At 38.8% G+C, this 27,532-nt stretch overlaps 1 protein-coding gene across 1 annotated transcript; it reads right to left on the reverse strand.

The window, feature by feature from the left end:
- CTR9 (CTR9 homolog, Paf1/RNA polymerase II complex component) lies at positions 1 to 27,142 on the reverse strand. Its single transcript, XM_012456666.2, has 25 exons — positions 26,930 to 27,142; positions 25,631 to 25,729; positions 23,222 to 23,461; positions 22,629 to 22,746; positions 21,615 to 21,704; positions 18,151 to 18,299; positions 16,459 to 16,566; positions 15,080 to 15,187; positions 14,739 to 14,975; positions 14,415 to 14,504; positions 14,178 to 14,306; positions 13,883 to 14,066; positions 12,454 to 12,542; positions 11,493 to 11,678; positions 11,319 to 11,406; positions 10,989 to 11,137; positions 8,875 to 8,991; positions 8,569 to 8,714; positions 7,565 to 7,636; positions 6,847 to 6,982; positions 6,243 to 6,389; positions 5,340 to 5,497; positions 4,201 to 4,297; positions 3,871 to 3,983; positions 1 to 1,067 (listed from the first exon to the last, which is right to left on the reverse strand). The coding sequence occupies exons 1-25, from the start codon at positions 26,972 to 26,974 to the stop codon at positions 641 to 643; spliced, it is 3,522 nt and encodes a 1,173-aa protein (XP_012312089.1). The 5' UTR covers positions 26,975 to 27,142; the 3' UTR covers positions 1 to 640.
- Between the last annotated feature and the right edge of the window lie 390 nt (positions 27,143 to 27,532).

The raw sequence follows: 27,532 nt of genomic DNA on the forward strand, positions 1-27,532 counted from the left end.
AAAGTTGGTAAAAGAATTTTATTATTACGTGGCTTAGGTAGGTTTTTGCATTCTACTAACAGAAAAGCATTTTCCACACCTTATTCAACCTAACAAATTATATATTTGTGATTTTATCTACATTGCTGCAGTATTACACTACTGAGAACCTTCCTTTCAAATGTACTTTGGTGCAGTTATACAGTAGATATCTCTGCCTTCAGAAAATAAAAAATATTCTCAATCTAAACTCAAAATGGAATAAAGACATTAATAACAAGTTTGTGCACCACTTGGTAAAAGATTGCAATAAAAATCAAGAGTATGCTGCTTAACATATAAAGATGAGACATCTGCCACAGTTTCAGTCAAACCTTTGTAGGAATCATTTAGCATCTGGGTTTATTTTTACTGCAGTTTTCACATATGATAGGTGGAATTGTACCACAAAGAATAGTCTCATTTGCACAAGAGACTCAAATATTGGACTCTAGCACAGGAAATGTCTCTTGGGGCTTAGTAATATACAAACTGATAGAAAAGAAAATTGCCTTAAGAAAAATTTCACAATTGACTAAACATCTGAAACGTTTTTATCACAGCTTTCATATATTAAAAAAGTTTCCTCCAGAGATGAAGCTTATTATCGATGAAATAAAACCTAGTCACTGTCATCTGACCCATGTTCTGAGCCTCTATCTGAGGCCTCATTGTTGGATCCCTCTGGTTCCGATTCATTTCCAGAGCCTTGGACAGAACCCTCATTATCAGATGCCCTCTCCGATTCGTGATCTGATTCGGCACTTGGAGAAGCTGGGTGAGAGTCGTTCTCAGAACCTCCTGAGCGGCTTCTCCCTGACTGCACAGATTCATTGTCAGACTGCTCCGAACCGGAGGGCCTTCTCTTTCTGGATGGCTGGTCACTGTCTGAGTCCTGATCTGACCGCTGTCTTCGTGGCCTCCGGGGACTGCCGGCCTCGCTGCCAGACTTGTTCTGGTTCTCATCGGAATCACTCTGTGACGAGGCACGTTGCTTCTGCTGTTCATCCTCGTCTGAGTCGCTGTTGCTATTGCTGTTCCTGGGATGTCTGGCAAAGATGATCATTGGTTAGAAGCTGAGGATTCTGGCTAACTGGGGCCTTGATGAGCAGAGAATGTGCTTTTAAAAAATAAGGGCATTTAATATTCTATTTCCTGACCTAGATGGTGGCTACACGGATATCATTTTGTGATATTTGTTTTGTGTACTATTCTGTAAATGTGATTTATTTCACAACTCAGAAAGGAATAAAAAGGAAAAAAAAGATAAGGCACTTTAGCTATAAGTCAAAATATAAACAGGGATGGTGACTCACTGGGCACTTTTCATCAGAAAGAAGCATTTCCCAATTTCATACATAAAATCATGAAAAAGAAGGGATACATTTGTTTACCTGTATACATAAATTAACAGCAACAAAGATGAAATCCAGGATCTCAACTGGCTATGAAGACTTTGAAGAATTAACTCTTTTCCAAAGGCAGAAAGTGTTTCAAAGGACACTTCCCTGTCCTGTTGCCATTGGTGCTAACAGATAACCTGAAGAGTGAGGTCATTATTCCTGTCCTAAGGTTTGCTACTGTACTAGGTTCCCTATACCACGACCAGACTTACTCAAGATAGGAAGCTGGGGCTAAAGGGGCCCTTTGGTTTATCTGCCTTTGCTCCTAAGCTCTCTCCTCTATGTGTCAGTTGATATAAGAAAGGGAAGGAGAAGTCATGCTTATGTTTAGAATGGTGGCAGCACCCTCAGAGTCTTGGCTTCCTGGAGGCCCTGAGGAAAGAACATTCCCTGAACCACTAGGACAGCGGCTTTGGAGCAGACATACTTCTCTGGAATATTCCTTAGTTCTGGTTTTCATGACAGATTTTCCAATAAAGGAACACTGAATCCCACAGAGTTCAGTCTAGAAATAGTGAGGGAGGTAAAATATATTACTCTCTTTGTGTATACATATTAAAGACCCGTGGGTCTTCCCTGAGATCCAATTCACTCCATTCCATCTGGCCAAATAAGCAAACACACTTTATGATGGTCAGGACAAAGCTTAACTGATGCAAGTGGCTCAGACAAACTTGGCCTTGACCTCAGGTACAGATGTGGAAGCAGCTCAGCCTCTAATGATGGACCTTTCTGCCAACACATTTAATAGTGCTCAGTCTTTGAAAACCACGTATTTCATTACACTGATCATGCATATCTCTAACCAGACCTGGGTAACACTATGGGGGCAAGGGCTAAACAGTGCTTTAGGGAAAAATAATTCGGATGTGTCAGCCGGTGCCTCCAGAGAAAAATTGAACTGTATATCTTTTTTGTTTTTGTTGTTGTTGTTATAAAATTTCTACAGTGATGGGGTCTCACTGTGTTGCCCAGGCTAGTCTCAAACTCCTGGCCTCAGAAGTGATCCTCCTGCCTCAGCCTCCCAAAGTCCTGAGATTAGAGGCGTGAGCCTCCACACCTGGCCAGAACTGCAAATCTTTACAGATGGTTCTTTCTAGATCAGCACCCTATGAGTCCAGTCCCCACTAGAAGCCTCAGCCTCCTCAACATGCTAACCTCTGCCTCAGGACTCCCAATTCTTCTAAGACTCAACTCAAACACCCCTTCTTTTAGAAAAAAACATCTCTTACCACTCCTACCACCACCCAAACTCCAGACTAGGTGCGGTCCCTGGAGAGCAGTAATGCAGATTTATGTGACAACATTAATCCAACTATAATGTGGGGTTTTTTTGGTTTTTGTTTTTGATTTTTTAAAAGACAGAGTCTTACTCTGTCATCCAGACTGGAGTGTAGTGGCATCATTTCAGCTCACTTTAACTGCCTCCTGGTTTCAAGCAATTCTCGTGCCTCAGCCTCCCGAGTAGCTGGGATTACAGGCGTCCACCACCACACCTGGTTAATTTTTGTACTTTCAGTAGGGGTGGGGTTTTGCCATGTTAGCCAGGCTGGTCTCGAACTCCTGGCCTCAAGTGATCCACCCACCTTGGCCTCTTAAAGTGCTGGGATTACAGGTGTGAGCCACTGCACCCAGCCTACAATGTGGTTTGGTTTATCTGTTATTCTGTACTGCCTCTGAAGCAAAAATTCCTTTGGGAATTCATGGGCCTATCTTTTCTCTCTGTATTCCCAGCACTTATACTATCTCACAGACTGGATATTCAAATGTCTGTTGAATGAATAAATGAAAATGATGGCTAGAGAAGAACACAGTGTAGTACAGTATTAAGAGATCTGGTCGAGATATCCAAATGGAGAACAACTTAAGCTTGTGACGCAAGTTCAGGACAAATAAAATCAAGTATTGCTTCACTGGGTGGGCCATGAACTAAAGGAGAGTTGTGGAAGCAGTCTAGGATAAGTCCTCCATGGAGCAGATACTGTTGACTTACCACTGCACAACAGGGGAGGAAATAGTCAAGAAATAGCCAATCTCCACATGACCAGGACCAGGCTACCTGTAACACTTTTCATGTGTCAACAGTAGGACAGCAAAATGATACATTTCATTTAGAAGGATGTCATCTAGGACATTTCAGCTAATGTCCATGAAGAAATGAGATTTCAAAATAGGTTTTCTTCTTTGAGAGAAAAGACGTAGTAGGATAAAATGACAGGTTAAGGTTTCTTCCAACTCTAATATTCTAAGAAGCTGAGAAGACATTGTGGCATAGCAACACTCCCAATTAACTTTCTGTTTCCTCCAATTTTCAAGTCTGTCCCCATCCCTCTTATTATTTATAAATAAAAAGAAAGGAAAGTATATTTTTCCTAGTACAGACAGGCTGATTAGTAATCACTTTTGATTTATCTACATCATGAGAATTTATAAAGCGAAATATTCCTACCCTTCATCAGCAATTTTAAGTTTATCCTCATCTGAAGAGTCATCACTTGATGATATTATGGCTTTGGATTTTATTTTTCCCTTCATTGATGGAGGCAGACGTTCTGGCTTGGGCTAAAGAATGTCAAACATAATAGATTAGTCAAGACTCTCACATTAGGCCATCTTGTTAAACTGGGTTTGCATTACAATGATACAATCAAACAGCTATCGATGAACTTTGAAAACAGGCATTCATGCTTGAGAACGCAGCAAGGAAAAAATGTATTCTAGTGTACTGCAATCTTTCATGTCTACCAGGTGACAGAAAAACACAGTACTATAAACTTACAGCCTTTTTCTTCTCTGCTTTTTGTGGACGTCGTTTTTTCGGCTTTGGGCCATTTTCTGTTTCTTCATCATCAGATCCTTCTTCTCCCTTTGGAGGTCTTAAATAGTGAACACCAAGAGAGAGTTTGTCAAGAGCCTACCTATAAAGTTCCAGACTACTTTGCCATTAAACTATTATTCATTCTGAATCCTCTTCTATATGGGTGCTGTCCTCAATCATATTGTACATTCCTCAAGGGCAGGGGACATAACTTACTCTTGCTGCACATGGCTCAGAAATCTGTAAAAAACCATGTATTTATGCAATGTCTGCTGACTAATTTAGTCACTGCTGAGCTCTCATTAATCTGCATTTGAATCTTGCACTTGGTGGAGTGATACAGAAGATGAGACAAGACCCAGGCTCCAGACTTCAACTTCCTTCCTCTCCTCTTCCTTCTTTCCCAACTGTTGATTCCAGGCCTGCTATTAACATCCTCGCTACAGCTTCAATTTCACAAGTCTGTGTCTGAATCAATTATCAGGTTGTTTCTCAAGTATAGTTGGCCAAGGGTTGGGAAGGGGAGTCTAGGTAAGATAGCTGAATGGAGGTTCCTGGACAGGGTAGCACCACAACAGAGGAATAAAAAAGGCTTAGGAGCACCTCCACATGAGATGGGCAGGGCATCCTTGATCTTAATAGCAGAGAGTACTGGGTGGTTTTAAAGGCACTTTCACACACATTTACATCTTATGCACTGAGCAAAAACCATGAGGTAGGCAATGCTGTTACTAATGACAGAGAGAAAACCGAGGCTTAGTGATTTTTTTCAAGATTGTACATGCATGGTTAGTGTGGACACAATCCAGGTCTTACTCTAAATCACAGGTTTTCCAAAAAATATTTAGAGACACAAGAAAGGCAATTATGACTAACTTGTAACTCTAAGAAGGAAAGCTGTGGAGATGTATGGAAATCCCAGGTGCTCAGGGGATTTTGTACTGGGGTCTATCTTAGGATTCAAGTAGGAAGTGGGGGCACAACAAGCTTCACTGTTTGGATCAAGTGTTCATAAATTCGAAACATCAAAAGATTCAGAAGGTAAAATGTCTTTCACCACTTTTATGAGGTTATTTCAAACAAATTAATGATGAAATTACCTTCTCCTCTTTTTCTTCTTTCTCTCACCACCCTCCTCATCTTCACCTTCTTGCTCACTGCCACTACCCTTTCTTCTCTTCTTCTTTTTGGATACAGGTAGGTCATCATCAGTGTCATCATTGACAAATTCATCAAACTCTCCTCCCTTCTTAGAACGCTAAAATCCAAATAAGACTACAATCAGTTATTTCCTGGCTGGTGGAATGTGGCTAGAATGCTAAGGTAATAGAAAGGGGCCATATCCTTTCAGTCATTTGACAAATGAAGGATCTTTTTTTTTTTCTTTTTGAGACAAAGTCTCACTCTGTTACCCAGGTGGGAGTGCAGTGGGGCAATCCCGGCTCATTGCAACCTCTGCCTCCTGGGTTCAAGTGATTCTTGTGCCTCAGCCCCCCAAGTAGTGGGACTACAGGCATGTGTCACTACACCTGGCTAATTTCTGTACTTTTTAGTAGAGATGTGGACCATGTTGGCGAAGCTGGTCGCAAACTCCTGACGTCAAATGATCTGTCCACCTCAGCATCCCAAAGTGCTAGGATTATAGCATGAGCCACTGTGCCCGGCCCAAATGAAGGATCTTTTACTAAGTCACATGGAAGGGGTTCTTGGCTAGGCCCATATTTTAAAGACTTCTAATTGAGAAGAAAGTCTCAACTGTTAAAACTTTGTAAAAATCAACTACTTAAAAGACAACTACAAGGTAAAATATACTTAGCTAACCTTGGAATGGATTGCTAAATACTGGATACCATTTAAATCATTCTCTGTGTTCGAAGATTGTCTCTTAACAAAGGAGGAAGTCAAAACTAGCAAGTACAGAATGAATTTAACCAATTATCCTCATTTCTGAAAGCCAAAAGACAGAGACTGAGGTCAGTGGAGCTAACAGAATTATATCTTACCCGTCCACCACCACCACCTCTTTTCTTCTCTTTTGTTGCTTCAGTCTCTCCAGTAAACATAAGAATATTTTTGGTCTTCTCCACATATTGGGCCCGCTGTTCCAAAAGTTTCTTTTGTTCTTCCTTTTCTCTGAGACGTTTCTCCTCCTATAAGGAAAAATGATAGAAAAGAAACCCCACTGAAAATTTTCTTATGATGAAAAATTAATGGCTACCATCCTAAACAGAGGACTTTTTTTTTTTTTGAGATGGAGTCTCACTCTGTCGCCCAGACTGGAGTGCAGTGGTGCAATCTTGGTTCACTGCAACTTCAGCCTCCTAGGTTCAAGCAATTCTCCTGACTCAGCTTCCTGAGTAGCTGGAATTACAGGTGTGTGCCACCACTCCTGGCTAATTTTAGTACAGACAGGGTTTCACCATGTTGGCCAGGCTGGTCTCAAACTCCTGACCTCAAGTGATCCGCCCTCTACCCACCTTGGCCTCCCACAGTGTTGGGATTAGAGGTGTGAGCCACTGCACCTGCAGAGGACTTTTTTTTAAACATATAAAGTGTACGCATGCACACAATTAATTAATTCCAGTATAACTGGAAAACACAAGATACCTGTTCTTTAAGAAGTTTCTGCCTTAATAGCTCCTTTTCTTGCTCTTGCTTGGCCCGCAACTCCCGCTCTTCTTCATCTTGCTTGCGTGCCCGGGCCACATGGTACTGGGCCTGGCTCAGTAAGTCAGAGCACTGCCTAGAACATTTCAGGTTTAGAGACACATGAATGCAACTACTATACTCTATTCAAAAACTCGGCACATCTATTTTCCTTACACAAATTAAAAAGTCTGAGGCAGGACCATTAGCTGATACCTATGTGAAGTCTTAAAAAAATGTTTTTTTTTGCATTATACTTTCCACACTATACCAATGTATGAAGTCTTAATTAGCAAAATTAACTTAGTTTATCCTAAGCCAATACTGCCAACTATGTTAAGTTTCCAAACTATAAGTGTCCTCTCATAGCACAGCTAAAAAGATTTCCAACATTATCTTTATATATAACTCAGAGTCATGAATTTTCTCTTCACTTGGCTGACATAAGTAAAATAGAAAAATATTTTCCCCCCACAACTCAAGTACTTTGTGTTAAGGCAATTTTGCCCTATTCCCTGAAAGGAAAAAGGTCTGGTAAAGATTAGAGAGTCCCCAGGAGAAGTGTGAAAGACTGACCTGTGGAAGGTCAGAAACCTCTGTTCCGTACTGTGTCACTTTCTCAGCCTACATTAATATCACTGCCTCACCCAAAGTCACCTTCCATAAATAGTAACATTACCTGGCTTCTGTAGCAGCAAGTGCCAAATCGAACCTCATTTTATCTCCCACTTTACTCAAATAACTGAAGTATCTAAATGAAACGAGAAAATACTTTTAAGAGATTCTAATGAAATAAAGGCCTTAAAAACTTTCATCTGTTCTACAAAGAGTCTGAGAAAAGGTTTGCATATTGACTGACTTACATGAATTCATTTAATGCATAAAAGGCTACCGTCTGAATAAGAAAATTACATATGCAACTCACTTTTAAAAAGACTGTCATCAATATGCCACTCATTACATTTAACAGACAAGTTCATCAAGATGGTCAAAGTTATATTTAATATTATCAGTAAATTCATAAATAACTACAAATCAATTCAAGCAATGGGTATTTACTAAACATAAAATTTATTAAATATGTCAGGATGGAGGTTAGGGGGCTCAGGCCATGAAAGCACTTATAATTTACCAGGCAAGGCAATAATTGTTAAACAAGAATACAAATAAACCTGGACAAAACCTGAAGAGAGAATAGGTTTTAATTTCACCACACAATGAATCACCATATAAATACTATATGATTAAATGAAATTTGAGATGATTAAATAAAATTTGAGCTGAGCCCATTAAAAGACACATTGGTGTAAAATGGAAAACCAACATAAGTGTCTAAAAAATTTCACATGTGTAAAATGCTGGGTCACATTACTGTCAGATTAATGAAAAATCTATGGCAAGTTTGCAAATCTAGCCCTCCAGTTCTAGAGGTCAAGCTGGGTCCAAATCTGGCAGGATCCTGACTATAGTTTGGCGCCACCTGGTGGCAGCAGCTATCTGCTTTCACGTAAATATTGCTGGAATGATTCTAATAAATCACCTTCTGAGGGAAGTGATTTTCAGTAGCTTGAGACAAATGGCTTTAAACAAACAAAGCATTTCAGACAAAATTGGGAACATTCAAGATGATATGGTCATAGACCAAACAAAGCATTTCAAAGGTTTTTTCTATAATATCTTTACCTATGTGCAAGCTCCAGTTCTTTCACAGCATTAAGTACTTCCTTCAGATTACTTTTTTCATCTTTCAGGACAGAGGTAGCTAATCTTTGGAGGACCAAGGCCACATTAAACATAAGCACTGTATCACTGGGTGCCACATGTCTAGCCTGTGAATAAAAAATATTTCATATAGTCAAATGACATGAAAAGGATTTTAGACAGCAGAGTATTATTAAGTGGTAGGTATGTGAACATGCATAACAAAGAATAAAGAAATACAATGTAGCACAGAAATGGATAGGAATAATAGTGAGCTCTCCTTTTTACCTTCAGCAAAGTCTGTTTGCATTCTTGTAACTTGCCACACTTGAACAGGGCCCGGGCCAAATAGAGTACAACTTCAGTGTTTTGGTGCTTATAGAACTTTCTGAGGCAGTTTTCATACTACAAAAAAAGAGAAAAGTTAATTAAAACACAACAAAGAATAAATGACATTTTCACTTTGTAGTGAAATGGCATTGCAGTTTTAAAGCTCTGTAAACAGATATTTTACCCTTTGAATGGTTAATTTCAGAGAACAACTTGGGGAATGATTTTTGACATTCATCAGGATACATTTTCACAACATAAAAAATCTGATCATTAGACAAACTAGATGCTTTAAATGGTTTTTTTCCATTTGAAATTTGGACCAACGCTGAAAGACAGGGTAAACAGACTGGAAAGTCTTTTTCATATCTTTAGCAATACTACCTAGAATCAGCTTACTGACCATGATTAGAAGTCATACACCTGTCTCTTCTGGGCTTTACTGTCTATACCTTTCTTAATGGTTGGCAGAACCTACTGGCAATGAGCATGAGGAGTCATACAGTTCTGGCTGTTAACTTCTTGGTAAAATGAATACTAGTGTTAATTGTGACATGAACATAACACTTTTTGACCATGGAATACACATAGGTAAGATCTTTTTCATGAAAAATGGTTAAGACAGTTTTTTCCTGAATATCCCTAGTAGTTAATTTGCAATTTTTTTTTTTTTTTTGAGACGGAGTTCCACTCTTGTTGCCCAGGCTGGAGTGCAATGCACGATCTCGGCTCACTGCAACCTCTGCCTCCTGAGTTCAGGTGATTCTCCTGCCTCAGCCTCTAAAGTTGCTGGGATTACAGGCATGCGCCACCACATCTGGCTAATTTTGTATCTTCGGTAGAGATGGAGTTTCGCCATGGTGGTCAGGTTGGTCTCGAACTCCTGACCTCAGGTAATCTGCCCATCTCAGCCTCCCAAAGTGCTGGGATTGCAGGCATGAGCCACTGTGCCCGGCCATTAATTTGCATTTATAAAAGGCAACATTATCATCTGGCAGATCTGGAAGGCCAAACTCACAAAACACACCTCTGAAGCTACCATACGTAATCTGGGTTCTGTGAGTTTCTGTGATTACTGACTTTCCAATACCCTGAATACTGCTAATAACCCACCCATTTTAGAAAAAGGTAAGCCACTTCCAGGAGCCTGGACTGCTCTTTTCTTCTACTTTTTGTAAGCTTTTCCTTTCTGACCATAATATATCCCATAGAGCTCAAGATCCTTTTTACTTTTTAATATGGATGCTGAGTATGACTTTTATTTTGAGCTCAAGCACTCAACAAACGTAAGCATAAAACAATTCTACAGTCATGAAATCTTATCCCCGTTTTTTTTTTTTTTTTTTCACCTGAGACAGAGTCTTGCTCTGTCACCCAGGCTGGAGTGCAGTGGTGCGATCTTGGTTCACTGCAACATCTGCTTCCCGGGTTTGAGCAATTCTCCTGCCTCAGCCTTCCAAGTAGCTGGGATTACAGACACGTGCCACCACACCCAGCTAATTTTTGAATTTTTAGTAGAGATGGGTTTTCACCATGTTGGTCAGGCTTGTCTCAAACTCCTAACCTCGTGATCCACCCACCTCGGCCTCCCAAAGTGTTGGGATTACAGGCGTAAGCCACCACGCCCGGCCTGTTTTCTTTTAAATAAGTCATTTAACCTTTCTGAAACTCACAGTTCAGTTTCAGAAACTGAATACACAAACGAATATTAAATCCTACTACTTACTGGGTATTTACTAATATGCTAGGCATGCTAGTGCCAAGTAGCTTTAATACTGGATCCTCACAAAATTCTATGAAGTTAAGGTACAATTATCTCCATTTTATAGATAGGAAAACTGGCTGAGAAGGGATGTCTTTTGCCTGAGGCATGTAATTAGTGGTGGTACCAGAACTCACATCTCTGTCTGGATACCAAAGCCTGGCCTTAGTATTATATAATTATGAACCTCTAAATAGACACAGTATCACAAGAGATAGCAGGCAGCTCTATGACAGGGCCAGAATGGCTAAGAAAACATCTGCTCAACAATGAACAAGATATAAAAATATCTTGAAAGAGAAGATATTACCATCTGAACAGCGCTGATGTACTGCTTTTGCTCCACATAGATATGTGCCAAGTTCAACCACACATCACTAATATCTGCTGTGGCTTCTCTTACTTGGGCAAATACATCACGAGCTTCACGAAAATATCCTTTGTGGGCCAAAACAGCTCCTGGAGATAAAAAAAGTTTCACATTTAAGAATTTTCTAATTGGAGCCAGAAAAACAACTAAAAATTCTATTTTAAAACAACTACATTGATCACATTTTAAGAAAAATTCTGATTTACAAACATTCCTCTGAAAGTATTCATTTAAAACAAATTGTTATGGGTACTCAAGTTTTATAATCACCTATGCCATTAGCAGCATACAGATTCTTTGCATCATTTCTGAGTACTTGTTTGTAGATGGCCAGAGCACGATCTTGATGACGCTTTTCCTATAGAAACAAACACTGTTAAAAAAAAATTCAAACAAGAATGATGTAGAATATCAGTTTTGTTTAAAAGGACAAAAAGAGATTACCTTTTCTCGGTCTCGGGTGGGCTGATGCAAAGTTTGGAGCCACACATTGCCAAGGGCTAGCATAGAATAGGTGTCACTCTGTGTGGATGGCTGTTTTAATATCCTCTCAAATTTCTTCTGTCCAGGACCCCATTCTTGTTTTGCCAAATGAAGATTGCCAATCAAAGACCAAGCATCTGGATGATCCTGAAACATAAATATAAGAAGAAGAAAAATCTGCAATTTAGTTTGAGAGAGATCAATCATCTTTCCATTCAACAGCTGATTACTGAAGAGGTTTACAAGCTACATTATAACAGTGGTTTCAAAACTGAGTGTTGATACCCATTAGTGAGTTGTAAAATCAATTTAGTATTTAGCGATCAGCATAGTAAATGCAACAGAATGGAATAAAGTAAAAAATCAGTGTATTGCCAATTGGCAAAAGCAAATAATGATTTGTGAAACTTTCATTTGTTTGTCTACATATACATTTGTGTGTACTAGGCTATGATATGAAATCTATTTCTTACTGTGGGCCATCAAAAAGTTTGATGACCTCTATGGTTCCATTCAAAATCCTAAGATACTATGATTCTATAAAGTTCTCTCATATAGTACTAACTAAATTGTAAGTGAAGTAAACTAGAGAGTAAAAAATATAGGAGTCAGGCCACATGTGTTGAAGTGGAGTGAAAAGATAGGATGGGGAAAGGGAAGAAGGAACAAGGAAGAAGAAAATAGGAAAGATTTACGTAAAAAACATGGTCCCTATTTATAACATGGTTAATAATGCAACCTAATACATTCTTTAGGATCTAACAAGTAAACCAAAACAAAGAACAACAACAACAAAAATGACAAAACCAGGAAGATGCTAAGGTTACTAGAAATATGCTAGCCATTAAAAGGAAAAACTGATTTATGGGGAAGGAAAAGTGAAAATAATTATTTCTCAAACCTACGAGTTAATATTACCAACCTGATTAATCTGAAGAGCTTCCTTAAACCAATCTGAAGCCTCATAAAAATTCCCTTTATCTCTAGCCATGGCTCCTAGCCGCAAATAACCTGAAAACATATTTAAAAGTTTTTATATCCCAAATATCAGCTATAAAGGATAATAATTTTAAAGTCATACTTTTGAAACAATTGGTTTTTTAGTTAATTTAGCCACACTAGGAACAGAAAGTCTCAAAGGTGAAAAAACATCAGTCATCAATCCAACAAGTTAAAGAATAATTTTGTAACCATCTAAACTTACTGTTTGAAATCTAAGACTTTGCCACTCCACTCCCAATGCTAGTTCCCTGACCCAAGTCCTTATCTCAAGCTAAGTTATTTAAAAAGCTTGGAGCTGGCCTGTTTCTAATTTCTCTCCAATGCACACCATTGTCAGTTACCATTTTTTTAAATTTGTTTGTTAAAACAAAGCTGCTTGTAATATGGCAAAATAGTGAAAGTCTGATGAATAGGTATTACCAGTTAGAAGACCTGGGCTCTAACTGTGGTTCTTCCATTAATTAACAGTAAAGTGCTACACAAATGTAAGTTGTTTTCTCTAGAAAATCTCACTTCTCTCAAGAAACCAATAGTGGTCACTACTGCCTATCAAATCAATTCAAATTCAGTCTGGCATTCAACTGAAATCTTGCTTATTTTAAATCACTTTTGCATCCGTAACAGCATGACAGACACTAAGTTAATAGCTCCTGATTTACTAGAGTCAAAACATCATGCTTTAGGTTCTTTTAAAGAAAGTACAAAAAAAACCCCACATATACACAAATAAAATTAAGTACACTATGTAAATTATTATTATTGTTTTCAAATATAAAAACGGGGTTTCGCTATTGGGGTTGCTTAGGTTGGTCTCGAACTCCTGAACTCAAGCAATCCCCCTGCCTTGGCCTCCCAAAGTGCTGGGATTATAGGCATGAGCCACTGTGCCAGGCCTAAATTATTTTTTAGTTAAAAACTTGCCATATTTTACAATGTATAGGTTGCAAAACTCAAATTAGGACATTTTAGTAAAAACTGTTTCAAGGAAAAACACTTCTCTATTATAAACATTGCATAAATGTTCATATGAAATCAAAGCAGGATGTTTTATAGGTAAATGCATTATCAAATATGTCAAGGAGTTGTTAAAACCCTAACAAAGGTAGCTGACCCACTGAAGATAGCCTAGTCATTGAAATATGATCCAATTGGTTTTAGTTGCTTATTTCTAGCACAAATGTAAGTAAAGCTGCACCTTTAAGGCCACAGATTTGCCCGGGAAAAATGGGGACATTAGAACCTTTAAAATTTTTTACTATCAATTCTAGTATTGTTTTTTCAGGCTAAATTTCTGCTCCTCTTGTGGGAATGAAGGGATTTCATTACATAAAGAAGTTTAACATCCTTACAGTCAACATAATTAGGATGTTCGCGTAAGATGTTTTTATATAATTTTTCTGCTTCATGGAATTCACACATCGCCTCATAGAGCCTGGCGAGATTGTATGACGTGGTAACAGAAATGGCGTTATAGTAATGCTCATCGTGCTCTGCTTCTGCTTTGGCACGGTCCAGTGATGCCAAAAAATATTTCTATGAGAAAGAAAAATTATACTGTTAAAAGACTTAGTTGACACTCTTTTTAAAAAGGCATGCATTCAACTTGATTCAGTATAAAACACAGAAATATTTCTATTTTCCTACCTTAGCCTCCCCTAGGTTTCCAAGTCTAAAATGGAGGGCACCCACATTATTGAGAATCTCTGGGGGCACATCGGCCTGCACTTTCTCCTGAAGGATTCGTGTCGCTGTTCCATAGGCTGAAAGGGCACCCTGTATTTTCATGATTGACAGAATAAGGTATAATAAGTAGAAGAGAAATACTACACCAGGCTTACAAAAAACACATCATATGGGAGATTTAAAAAATTACTAAAATACCTGTATATCAGTCTGTTCTAAGATTTGTGCCAACTCAATCCAAGCTTCAACATCATCGGGATACTGTTCTGTGACCTTCTTCAAATGGCCCTGGGACAAAAGAAACTGTTAAGCTGAAGTATTCCATCTATAGGCTGACAAAATAAAAAATGGTGGCTATTTAAGTCTGTGTAATAAGGCCATTGTTTGTTATCTAAACTAGAACAAGCTCAGCTAACAAAACTGTTTCTATCCTATTTCTACTAGCAATAATAGGAAATGAGAAATGGGAGTTTTGGGATAGCTAATAGTAAATAGCTAAGACTTAAAAAAAAAAAAAAGTACCTTGGCAATATCTCGTTTTTCTTGATCTTCTGAGGCAGCATAGAGAGAGCCCAGAATTTTCATAGTTTCATAATTATTAGGGTAAGCTTTCAAAACCTTCTCAAAGCATTGAGATGCATTTTCTTTGTCACCTCGATAAATATACATTTGTCCCAAACCAAAAAATGGGAGCACAAAAGAGGATGAGGCGAACTGTGTGGCTTGATAATAGTACTGAAAAGCTTGGTCATAATCTTCCTAAAGAATGAAAATAAAACAAGACCAATTTGTACAAAAGTATTGGAAAGACTTAAAACACTATAAATAAAAAGACTGGACATTTAGAGAAGTTATAAAATTACCTGAACATGGAATGATCTAGCTAGCTGATAGCAGCTCTCTGCTTGCATAGCTTCTACTTCTGTATTATGGAATGCATGGAGGGCCAGATGCTGGACTTTACTATAATCCTGAAAAACGAAGATCAGAAAGTCAACTGAGTGAAGTCCTAAGACTAGCTTGCATAGCTTTTTAATCTCAGACTAACTTCATTTACCTGTAAGATACATGTCCATCTTCTCCACAGTTGCCTTTTAGTACTATCACAGTTATAACCTAATCAATAATTCACAATGAAAGGGGAGTATGTTTCTACAGCCAGAGAGTAAAGCACTGTGGCTAACAGCTATGTGACCTTAGAGTATTAACTCTTCCTCACTTTACCCACCCACAAAATGGGAATAAGATTACCTATGTCATAGAATTATTGTGAAGATTATGTAATTAAATACATAAAATGCATTTTTTTTTTGTGACCGGGTCTCACTCTCTCGCATGGGCTGGAGTGCAGTGGCGTCACCATGGCTCACTGTAGCCTCGACCTCCCAGGCTCGAGCTATCCTCCCACCTCAGTAGTTAAGACTACAGGCATGTATTACCATGCCTAGCTAATTTTTAAAATTTTTTTGTAGAGATAGGGTCTTGCTATGTTGCCAGGGCTGGTCTTGAACTCCCGGGCTCAAGCAATCCTCCCACCTTTGCCTCCCAAAGTGCTTGGATTACAGGTGTGAGTTACTGTGTCCAGTAGATTTAGTATTTTAAGAAGCCTACAATACCACTGCTTCTACAGAATTAGTGGCATGGTCAACATGCAAAATAAACAAAAATGTCAGTGACTCCTTGTTCCCTATATAATATGTCCAAATTCTGATATTATAAAAATTCCCCACCATCTGGATCCAAAGCATTGCCCACCATAAGCATATCATATACTATTTCATAGATTTGTGTGTCTTTCCCTTTTCAACTCTCTAGTGACCTCTTCCTAAAAACCTAGTTCAAGAGCTTTGCAGCCTTGGTGAAAACTCCCGTTAGCCAATTGACCACTTCCTCATTTCTCTACCATAAATGGGTAGATACCTTTATTTTTGCACTTACATTTGTTTACATGGCTGCTTTTTCCATGAAACTGAACTCCTTGAGTGCAGAAACCATGTTTTACTCATCTCCACATCACTACCACAGTGTTGGGTACAGTATAAAGGGGTCAATAAATATTAAGTGAATAAATGAATAAACAAATGTGTGTACCCCCAGGTAACTAATACAACAAACTCTGTAATTTGGAGGGGAAAAAAAAATCTGACATTTTCAAATTTCTTTCCAAGTTTGAAAAAGGCATAAAGTATCAATTGCAGTATAGAATAACAAAAATCAGAATTTAAAAATAAATGACTTCTACCTTTTTGAAGAAAAAGTGATTTGCCAAGTGGTTCAATACCATAGGGTTGCTAGGATCAATAGTATAGGCTCTGGAAAGAAGCTGGACGCCATTTTTAATGGAATCAGCCTAAAAGGAAACATTGCAACAAGGTGGAGTGAAAACAATACTAAATTAGCACTTTTCAAAATTTTCTTTAGTCACAAGAAATAAGGTTATAAACCCCTAAGCTCTGACACTAAAACGGATTAGAAGCCTCTTATGATGTTTATATATCTGTATTGTATTTGTAATAAAATCTCCCTTTTAATCCTTAATTGTGTGTCACTTTTTTTCCCTCTTATTTTCTTGTCCAGTTCTTGCTCAAGACTTATCTACTTTATTAGTCCTTGTCCCTACTTCTCTCACAAAGAGCCACCTTTGTTTTTATTTATATTTATTTTTTCTTCGGAGAGGATCTCACTGTGTTCCCCAAGATGGAGTGCACTGGCACGAACACAGCTCACTGCAGCCTTGACTTCCTGGTCTCATGCAATCCTCCCACTTTGATCTCCCAAAGAGTATTATAGGTGACAGCCACCATGCCTGGCCTACCAACTTTGGTTTTATTGATCCGAGCTGTCTTCTTGGTGTGACTGATGCTGGTGGATTACCCAACAGTCATTTTACCACTCTTACTCTGCTAATGGAATCCAGATTTTGTAGCCTGTGAAAATCTTTTGAGTTTAGGAAGGAAAGCTCCCTCCACCTCTTCCCCAGGACCAGGGGATGAATCATGATAGATCTAAACCAGTCCAGATAATCTATTCCTCTGGTCTAAGGTAGTTGTTCTCAACTGGGATGAAGTCATGTTTGGTTATCACAACTGGAGGAATGCTACTGGCATTTAGTGGGTAGAGGCCAGGGATGCTGTTAAACATCCTACAATGGAAGGGACAGTTCCTCACAACAAAGAATTACATAGACCAAAATGTGAACAGTACTGAGGCTGAGAAACCCAGGTATCCCTGTTTTGGACAATTATACATAAGGGGAAGCATGATGGAGAGCTTCCTTCTTAATACAAGATAGGGTTTCTCTAAGAGAGTCTTTTTATCCTTTCTGTTTCCTCCCTCTTTATAAGACCGATGTAATAATGAGAAGCTGGAGATGCAGCAGCCATTTTGTGACTATGAGGTGACAGACATGATGAAGAAAGGCCACACATTAAGGAAGGGAGGACAGAATTATATAAAATCATAGGTTTGATGACAACGAACTATCAAATTTGAGACTCTGACAACTGGTTTAGTAAACAATAAAAGCCCTTATGTTTAAGGCACTCGGATGTGTTTTTTGTTACTTGCAATGAAAGCATTCCAAACTGATATACAGGTCTATGATCTCTTATTTGAGATTCTGAAATCTAAATGCTCTAAAAAACAAGTTGTTGTTGTTGTTTGTCATCTTGGAGCAATCTCATTTGGTAGCAATACTACCTGAATTATGACGCTATCCTACCAGTGTGAACAGGCTATCATTTTGCCACAGAGATGTAAGTTTGCTTTTGGGATAGTGCGCCAATAACTGGGTGTCATACATTGTGAAGTACAGGTACCTTTCTGTAGTCTGTAATCTTAATTTCTAAGATACATCTGGATCCAAGAATTTTAGATAAGAGGCTGTGAGCCTGACAAAGCAGTTAGGAACTAGATACTTTTCTCACTTACATACCTCTTTATTGTTGAGTTCTAGAACAGCCAGTCCAACTAATGCTCCCACACATTTGGAATTGAGTTCCAGGGCTCTGCTGAATGCCAGACGAGCTTTTTCCAGTTTGTTAAGTTTCACAAAGCAATGACCCATTCCTAAACGAACTTCCGCTATAAAATGAAGTCATTCAATCTGTCAAACTAGGGCATTTTTTAGGGTTCAATTCAATTACAAAAATGCTTAAATATTCTCTACTTATGAGTTGCAAAATCCCCAAAATTAACCTCATTTTAACTACACTATAAAATCTTTTGACCTATCACAAACTTGGGTTTCCTTGGTGGCTATATCATACCACGTTCCACCCCTCTCCCCTCTCACAAACACCTTTCTCACCATAGAACAGAACACCTATAATACTGGTATTTTTGTCTTCTAACATCGCTTCTAACCATATCTTCAATTTTTCATTATTGAAGAACGACTTTTAAACAGAATACAAAAGTTCCACTAAGACCTTAAATAATGTGACTAATTACATGCATATATCATCGTTCCCTTTAGAGCTATGCTTATATGTGCTACCTCATTTCAAGGCCATGCCATAACACAAACAAGTTCCCATCTAAAGCCAACCACCACTCTGGTCACTAGATGCCCTCTTACCTATTTAAGGATACTGCTCCAGCAGCCCTCCCTATTTTTTCTCTCTATTGGATCATTCATTCTCGTCTACACATAAACATTCTCCCATCTTATAAAAATCCTCTCTTGATTCTATATCCCTTTCCAGTTGTCAATCATGTCTGTTCTTCCTTTGAGAGCAAAACTCCCAAAAAGATCTAGCTACACTTGCTACCTCTAATTCCTTTCCTTCCGTTTTCTCTTGAATCCACTCCAGTGAAGCTCTCACCCTACCATTCCAGTAAAACTGCTTTGATCAAGGTCACTAAGGATTTGTATGCTGCTAAATCCAATGATCACTTCTCTGTCCCTATTTTACTTGGCCTAACAACAGAATTTGACACTGTCTGTCATCATCTTCTTCTGGAAATAGTTTATATTGGCTTTAAAGCCTATTTTCCTCCTACACCTCTAGCTATTATCTTCTCAGGCTCCTTTGCTGACTCTTCCTCATTTTTCTAATCTCTTAATGTCAAAGAGTGCTCTAGGGCTCCCCTCCCGACCTCTTTTCTATTTATACTCATTTATAGCTTTATACACTACCTCCATGTTGATGATTTCAGCCCAGACCTCTTCCCTGAATTCCGGCCTTTCTGATCTCTTCACTTTGTCAATTTTAAATAATGAGATTTGGAAAATATGATTAAGTATAGGCTTTATTGGACTGCAAGGTGTAAGAATGGCCACTGGAAAAGTACTGACTCCAAATGAATGATATCAGCATTTTCCAAAGTGAAGAAGTTAAGGTTTTAATTATTTGGGGGAGATAGAGAAGTTCTAGTAGGATTACAACATTTTAAAATATAATACCAGATGCATATGTCACAGCAATTTGATTGGCTATATTCTAAAAAAGATTATTTTACTGCTCCATGTGAGGGGGTTCTTATTTCTGGCACCATTTGATCTTAATTGTTTATAAAAAAAAAAAAAAAGGCAGAAATTGCAACTGCATGCCACATGACTCAGGTTGTGTAGCCACATTCTTCTCAAGGCTCAGGATAAAGTTCTAAAAGCTTTAAGTTTGAAGTATTTAACTTGACAACTTATATGTCTAAAAGGCATTTCAATTTTTTTACGTCTAAAACTAGTTCCACTTAAACTATTTCCCAAATACTATAAAATATAACTCTACTTTTCCAATTGCTCTTGCAAAGGAGTTTTCTTTGACTCTTCCTCTCTGTCTCACACATCACATCTACTCCATCACTCTCCTTTCAAAATATATGTAGAATCTGACCACTTGTACCACCTCCACTATCACCTCCCTAGTACAAGCCACAATCACCTCTGCCCTGCCTGCCTGCAGATGCCTTCTCCCTGCTCTCCCTATTTGTCCTTGACCCTCTCCCCTTGAGCCCCACTCCAGTCTCAACCCCAAAGCTCAAATGATCCTTTTAAATATAGGGCAGATCATGTCACTTCTCTGCTCAAGGCCCTCCACCAATGGCTTCCTGTCTCTGTCGGTGTAAAAGCTAAAGTCCTTACAATAATCTGTGATGCCCTACGTGATTAGTCAGTCCCTGGTTATAGCTTTGATCTCATTTCTGACTACTTTCCTCCCTCACTCTTTCTCCCTCCATTCCAGATACAATGGCCCCCTTACTCTTCCTTAACGCTGTCAGGCATACTGTTTCCTCTGGACCTTTGTACCTTCTATGCTCTCTCTCTCTCTAGGAATGGTCTTCTCCTTCTGCATGGCTGTTTTTTTAGGTCTTCACACAAATGTTACTATCTCTAATGAGTTTACTGGGTCATCCTTTCTAAGCAACTCCTGATGCTTCTCATACCCTTTTTCTGCTTTATTCTTCTCCTTAGCTCTTACTGGTAGCTTACATCATACATATTTTACTATTTACCTTGCCCACTGAAAACTGAACTCCATGAGGGCAGGAACTTTTGTCTCTTTGGTTAATTGCTACATTCTCAGGGTTTAGAATAGTGCCTGCCACATAGTTGGTACTCGATAAAAATTTGCTACATGAATGACATTTTGGAAGGAAAATAGAATAGGGCAAAAAGATTTTATGATAATTTACTATCCAGCCTTTTTTTTTTTTTTTTTTTTTTTGAGACAGGGTCTTGCTCTGTTGCCCAGGCTGGAGTGCCGTGGTATGAACATGTCTCAAATACCTAGGCTCAAGTGATCCTCCTGCTTTAGCCTCTTGCGTAGCTGTGACTACAAGCATGCAATACCATGTGCGGCTGATTTTCTATAGATACAGGGTCTTACTTTGTTGCGCAGGCTGATTTGAAACTCCTGGGCTCAAGCAATCCTTCCACCTCGACCTCCCAAAGTGCTGAGATTACAGGTGTGAACTAGTGCACCCAGACCCTATCTATCTTTTTTTTTCCCCCCTTCAGACAGGGTCTTGTTCTGTTGCCCAGGCTGGAATGCAATAGCACAATCATGGCTCAATGTAGCCTCCACCTCCCAGACTCAAGCAATCCTCCAGCCTCAGCCTTCTAAGGAGCTGGGACCACAGGTGTGTGCCACCATGCCCATCTAACTTTTTAATTTTTTGTAGAGACAGGGTCTCATTACGTTGCCGAGGCTGGTCTCAAACTTCTAGGGTCAAGTGATCCTCTAGTCTTGGCCTCCCAAAGTGCTGGGATTATTGGTGTGGGCCACTGCACTTGACCTTACTATCCAGCTTTTGACTCAAACATAGCACTAAAAAAAATCTTGATTCTGACACTTCAATAATCCAACAGTATCTTTTCACAACTAACTTCATAAGCAACTGACAAATCCTCAATGTTTTAAGCTGGGTCATACACAGCTTAGACATAACTCTTACCTGGACATCCTGGGTTAGTACGTAATGCTTTCTTATAGTAAGCAAGAGCTCCCCTGTAATCCTTCTTGTTGAAGGAAATGCAAGCTTTACCTGTAATGATTTTTAAAAATAAACCAGGTGTCTGATTAAAGGCCACAAATCTATTATGCTTTACACTAACTTATTCAAGTTAAATATATCTCTCAGTAAGAAATACTTGAAAATAGTGAACAAAATTTCATATTAAAAATTTGTTTTTCATAAAAGTATATTATGTCTAAGAATAAAACATCTTGTTTTTATGTTAAATGTTATAAAGTTAGCAAACTAACATAGGAACAGAAAACCGAATACCGCCTGTTCTCACTTACAAGTGGGAGCTAAATGATGAGAACACTTGCACACATGGAGGGGAACAACACACACTGGGGCCTTTTGGAGGGTGGAGGGTGGGAGGAGGAAGAGGATCAGGAAAAATAACTAATAGGCACTAGGCTTAATACCTGGGTGATGAAATAACTTGCACCACAAATCCCTATGACACAAGTCTACCTATGTAACAAACTTGCACTTGTACCCCTGAACTTAAATAGAAGTTTAAAAAATGTTATAAAGTAATAATTGAAATAACTTGAAGTTGTCTAAGTAGAGAGTGTTTATTGGCTCTTCAGAAGTGAATAACCAATTAGTCTTTTTTGAAAAAATTATTTTTTGCAGAGATGGGGTCTTGCTACGTTGCCCCAGCTGGTCTGGAACTCCTGGCCTCAAGTTATCACCCTGCCTCACTCTCTCAAATCACCGGAATTACAGGTGTGAGCCACCATGCCTGGCCGAAATAATAAATTATTCTTAACTGGTATATATTTTATTTCCACACTTTCAACAATAATTTGTTGTAGGTAATTTCATTTTTAACAACATAAAGCTCTTCTATTTCGCTATCTAGCTGAGTTACTGAGGAGCTATTACAAAGATATATTCTAGGTATATGCTGAAAACAATAGTTTCCTAACATGGTTGCCAAAGATCACTTACCAAGAAGGGCTGGAATATTATTTGGAGACTGGTTGAGTACAAAATGAAACTGTGCATCAGCTTGATCCATTTTGTCACCCTCAAGTAGGCAGAAGCAGGCTCTTCCCAACAAATGGTTCTATAAAGTAATGTATTATCTTAGACTTTACCCCATATACCATGAACATGTAACACTAAAGTGAAAACCAAATAGGAAGGAGATGGAGCACAATGCGAATTCCCTTATCAACTGTAATGTGCTTAAACTATCAACAAGCAATTCTTAATTACAAAATGAGAAATTATCCTCAAGTGCAAATCTTCTGTGGCAGTAACAATGACCAAAAGCAAAATTTAAATTCCTTAAACTATGCTTGAAATTCACCTGGAGATAATAAAATTAATGGAGCAAGTTTTATGTACTAAATTTGCCCATATTACTTCAACAGTACAAAAACCAAAGCAATTCCAATTTTAATAAGGAATCTTTCTTCTTTTTGACTCTATCAACCATGTTATTTAAAGAAAAACTTTCAAAAAATCTGCTCTCACATATATTTTGCTTTCATGTGCTTTTTCCCCCTTCATAAATTGAAAGAAATTTGACTTTTTACCTGATCATACATAATAATTTTATCAGCCATTGTATACAACAAGGTGGCCTGTGTAATAAGATCCTTTTTATTGTCCTTATTCTTTTCTCTCCGAGCCTGTTGTACATAATACGCTGCCAATGTATCCAAGCAAGTCATCTGGTCTTTTTCATGGTCTCTATAGTCCAAATTGCCATCTATACGTGCTGCTTCCAACAATTTTACAAACTCTTCTGTTTTTCCTTGCTTGTAGTATTCCAGCTATAAGGTAATGAAACAAATTAGAATCACTAGAGCACACGTCCATATAAAAAGTTGTACACAAATGTTTATGGCAGCTTTATTTGTAGTAACAAAAAACCGGAAATAATCAAAATGTTGATTAACAGGTGACTGGATAAACAAGCTATGATGTATCCATAAAATGGATACTATTCTACAATGAAAAGGAAAATGAACTATTGATACATGCTACAACATCGATAAATCTCAAAATAACTGTGCTGAATGAAAGAAATCAGACCAAAATAAGAGTACATATTGTGTGATTCCATCTATATAAAACCCTAGAAAATATAAACCAATCTCCAGTGTCAAAAACAGATCAGTGGTTGTCTGGCACAGGGATTAGGGGTGAGGTGGGGGGCTTATGAGGAGTGGTACAGAGGATACCTTTGGAAGGTGATGGATGTATTCATTAATCTTGATTGTGGTGATGGTTTCACAGGTATGTACACATGACAAAATTTATCAAATAGTAAAAGTTGAATATGTGCAGTTTATTATAAATCCATTAGATTTTAATAAAGCTGTTTAAAAAACTGGAATCACTAAAAATATTCCCAATCTGCTACTTATCTAGCAATAGTTGATTTCACACTAAATTTTCAAATAAATAGAGCCTAAGAAAGAAAACAATAATGAAAGATAAGAAGAATTCTAAATAGAAAACTTGAGTTCTGGTTCTTTATCTACCAAAAATTATCTGTGATTTGGGCCTGTTTAATAACTTCTCTCGGCATCTGTCTGACTTATAAATAATAAAATAAATATCCACTAGGTGTGGTGGTATGCACCTGTAATCTACTACTTGGAATGCTGCAGTGGGAGGATGGCTTGACCCCAGGAGTTTAAGTCTAGCCTAGGCAACCTAGAGAGACTCTGTCTCTATGTGGAATATCCACCATTTATTAACCACTGACTATTGGTCACATATCATGAAAGGAATTTCATATACATATTCTCTAATATGTACAACCACTCTATGAGGTAGATACTAACATCTCTATATTTTAGATGAGGAAATGTGCTCAGAAGTTAGATCATTTGTCTAAGGTCACATAGCTAGTTAGCAGCCACGGTGGGACTTGAGCTAACCCCAAAGCCTACATTCCTTTCCCTATAAAAATCTATATCCCACAATGTTTCATTAATTCATTCTACTACAGGTGCCATGCTAATCCTCCAATATTCTAATTTTTGTATAAGTGCTGTTAAGGAAGGCATACGTACTAAAACAACAACAACAGCAACAACAAAACCCTAAATTACCCTCTGGTTTTAAAAAAATGTGAGTGACGAGGAGGCTTGGTCTCCATGGAATAAGAAAACTTGGCACTTCAAGTCTAGAAGGCACTACTTGTCACTGAAAATATTTCTCTGTAAATCCATATCCAAAAGGAAGAAACTCTTAGAGCAGTCTTGAGCACTGGATATAAGCCCAATTCCAGACCTATTTCTCTGACCTTTCAAGACAATATTAGGAGCCTCTTTTGTATCTTTGTATGAAAGCAATCTGGCACATCTGCTTAGGAATAATGATTGTAACATTTATATTACCTATTCCTATAAAAAGGAAACATCATTATGCAGCTGATGCTGGCGAGTAGAGGACATAGAATTTTAGGCTTTCTGATTGGACTTTCTTGAGAGTCTCCAGTAAGATACGTATTTGAAGGAAACTAAATAGGACAAAAAACATAAGCCTGAGATAAACTTCACCCAAAAGAACTTTTGTGGGGTTTTCCTGGAACCTAATCACTTTCTAGAACATTTTAAGGGAAATGTTTTATTGTTATAGGGAATAACATTAAGCAGCAATGTTCACATAAGAAGCACTTTGCTTCTTTTCAGCTTATCTATAAACAATAAGCCAGCCTTCACTGAACAAGCGCTAAATAATCAAATATTCAGTATAGAGTAACACTTATATGAATTTTGTCTTTACCAACATATACTAATTCACCAGTTGAGTAGCATATCATTTAGAAAAATGGCCTTATTGTTCCATAAATTATTAACAATTAACTTCCATACACATTGTATATTTAATCTATCATGCAGCCAAGCTGGCTATTACTATATCTTAAACCAGAAACTACATATTTTCACAGTCAACAAATAAAAAGTATTTGCTACATGAATACTGACCGCCAAAGCAATCCATATGTGCAGCTGTGTGTGTTCCTGTTTCAGAATACTGATAACTTCATCTCCCTCCGGTAGCTGATCGAAGTCAAGTTCAATGACCTACAATACAAAATGTAGGTCTTAATTCTTATTTCTTTTTAAAATTCACATTTCATCTTTGCTGCTTTTCTTGAATATAATCAACATGCATATACATACAGTATGTGTTCACTTTCAATAGGGTTGAGCTAATACATGTTAATGTTTAAGGAGCACATGCCAAATAGGTTATACTAAAATAAAGTAAAAGCACAGAGAAGCAAACAAACCCTGCTACTTGTCCCCAAATCACTGGAACTATAAAATGCTAGAAATGGTTTGTTTACTCAAAAATAACAAAACAAAATCCTGCTTAACATAGAATCCCAGTAAAGTGCAGATAAGCAAGCACCCTAGAGACTCTTATGCCATAGGTCTTATTCCTTGAGATGCATGATCCTACAGGCCACGCAAAGTTGAATGCCACTGGACACATTAATCATGGAGGTGGCATCTGCGAGTAACAGACAGTCCTGACCATGAGCACAAAAATAATGATAGGAAAATGTCCTGGAATTAGAGGTAATGGCTACACAACTTTGCAAATACACTAAAAACCATTTAATTTTATACCTCAATATTATACCTCAAACAAAAATGAGTACGAAATATCCAAGAAGACAGAACATTAAAGCTGAGAGGTTTATTCAGAGAAGCCACAGGCCACCCATGAATGAGACATAGGTAAGTGATAGGAGGTTAAATTCTATCAGCACACAGCAGAGGCTAAATCTTTGGCAATCTCGCTGAAGGCGAGTTGGTGTAGAGAACATAGTGCACCATGAGAGACTCGAGTTTCTAAGACAGAAGAGGCGACCTCCTATATCTTCCCAGGGAAAGATACCCGAGTTTGAGCAGCATGTAGACCCCGATAACATCAGCGCCCACCTCTGTAATCTGAGAGGTGTTTTACAGTTTATCTACTCTCACACCTCTGCTCTCGTGTGTTGATTAGGAAAAGAGTAGCGCACTGTCAAATACGAATAGGCTGGAGAGGAACTTTCAAGAACTCCTTCTCCGAGTGGCCCTGAGGCTGGAGGGACGCGGCGCTCCCAGCCAGACAGGGGCTGAAAACGATGATGATCAGACCGTGGCCGGGGATTTTGATCAGGGCTCTTAGGGAAGGAGGATGCTCTCGCTTCAGAAACGAGGTCGAGAGAAGTCGGTGGGGGCGATCGTACAAGTTCACGGCCCCTACCCGCCTCCATAAGCGACACTTACCTCGTCAGTGTCCCGGAGGGGAATCTCGATGGAGCCCCGCGACATAATGGGATCAGAAGGCGAGCAAGTGTCTCGCCCAGACGCTCCGCAGCCGGTAGTCTTCGCTTCAGGCTAGTCCAGAGGTGAGTGACGGCTCGGGCTCTGGTCTTGACTGCCGCCCCGCGGCGCCGCCGGAGCTCTGGCTTCTCCTTCCCGTCAGCCGCTTAAACAACGAGCAGCGGACGGCGGACGGCCACTTCCGGCGACCCCGCCCCCTGTCCCGGAAGCACTCCCACGGGAGCGTGCCCTACGGGAGCTCAGCCGGTGGCTCCGGTGTTTCGGTCTTGGGGAAGGCGGCTCCGAAGCTTTAGTTGACGTGTCGGCTGTAGGGCTGTAGGGTGACCCGAGAGCCTGCAGGATTTGGAGGATCATGTGGCGTTTGAATCGCCTCGGTTCTGACGCAGTCCTTATTGAAAGCTTGGAAGGCGTAGCCCCTGATCCCGCGATGGGCGGGCCTTCTGGGATGGGCCTGGCCAATTCTGTTTTCTTCCCAAGATTGGATAATTCAGTCATTCGTTCCGCAACCCAATCATTAGTTCATCTTTTGGCCCCCATTAGGTGTAA

This window comes from Aotus nancymaae, unplaced genomic scaffold, assembly GCF_030222135.1.
Source record: "Aotus nancymaae isolate 86718 unplaced genomic scaffold, 86718_ANA_hifiasm-v0.15.2.pri h1tg000059l, whole genome shotgun sequence".
Lineage (NCBI taxonomy): Eukaryota > Metazoa > Chordata > Mammalia > Primates > Aotidae > Aotus > Aotus nancymaae.

Excerpts from the sequence above, each read along its gene's own strand:
- CTR9 (XM_012456666.2), bottom strand. The coding sequence starts at position 26,974 with ATGTCGCGGGGCTCCATCGAGATTCCCCTCCGGGACACTGACGAG. Across the intron at positions 15,188-16,458 it reads ATCACTTTTTCTTCAAAAAG|GATTATAGTAAAGTCCAGCA; the intron begins GTAGAAGTCATT and ends TTCGTTTTTCAG. Across the intron at positions 6,983-7,564 it reads CTTGCTGCTACAGAAGCCAG|GCAGTGCTCTGACTTACTGA; the intron begins GTAATGTTACTA and ends GAAATGTTCTAG.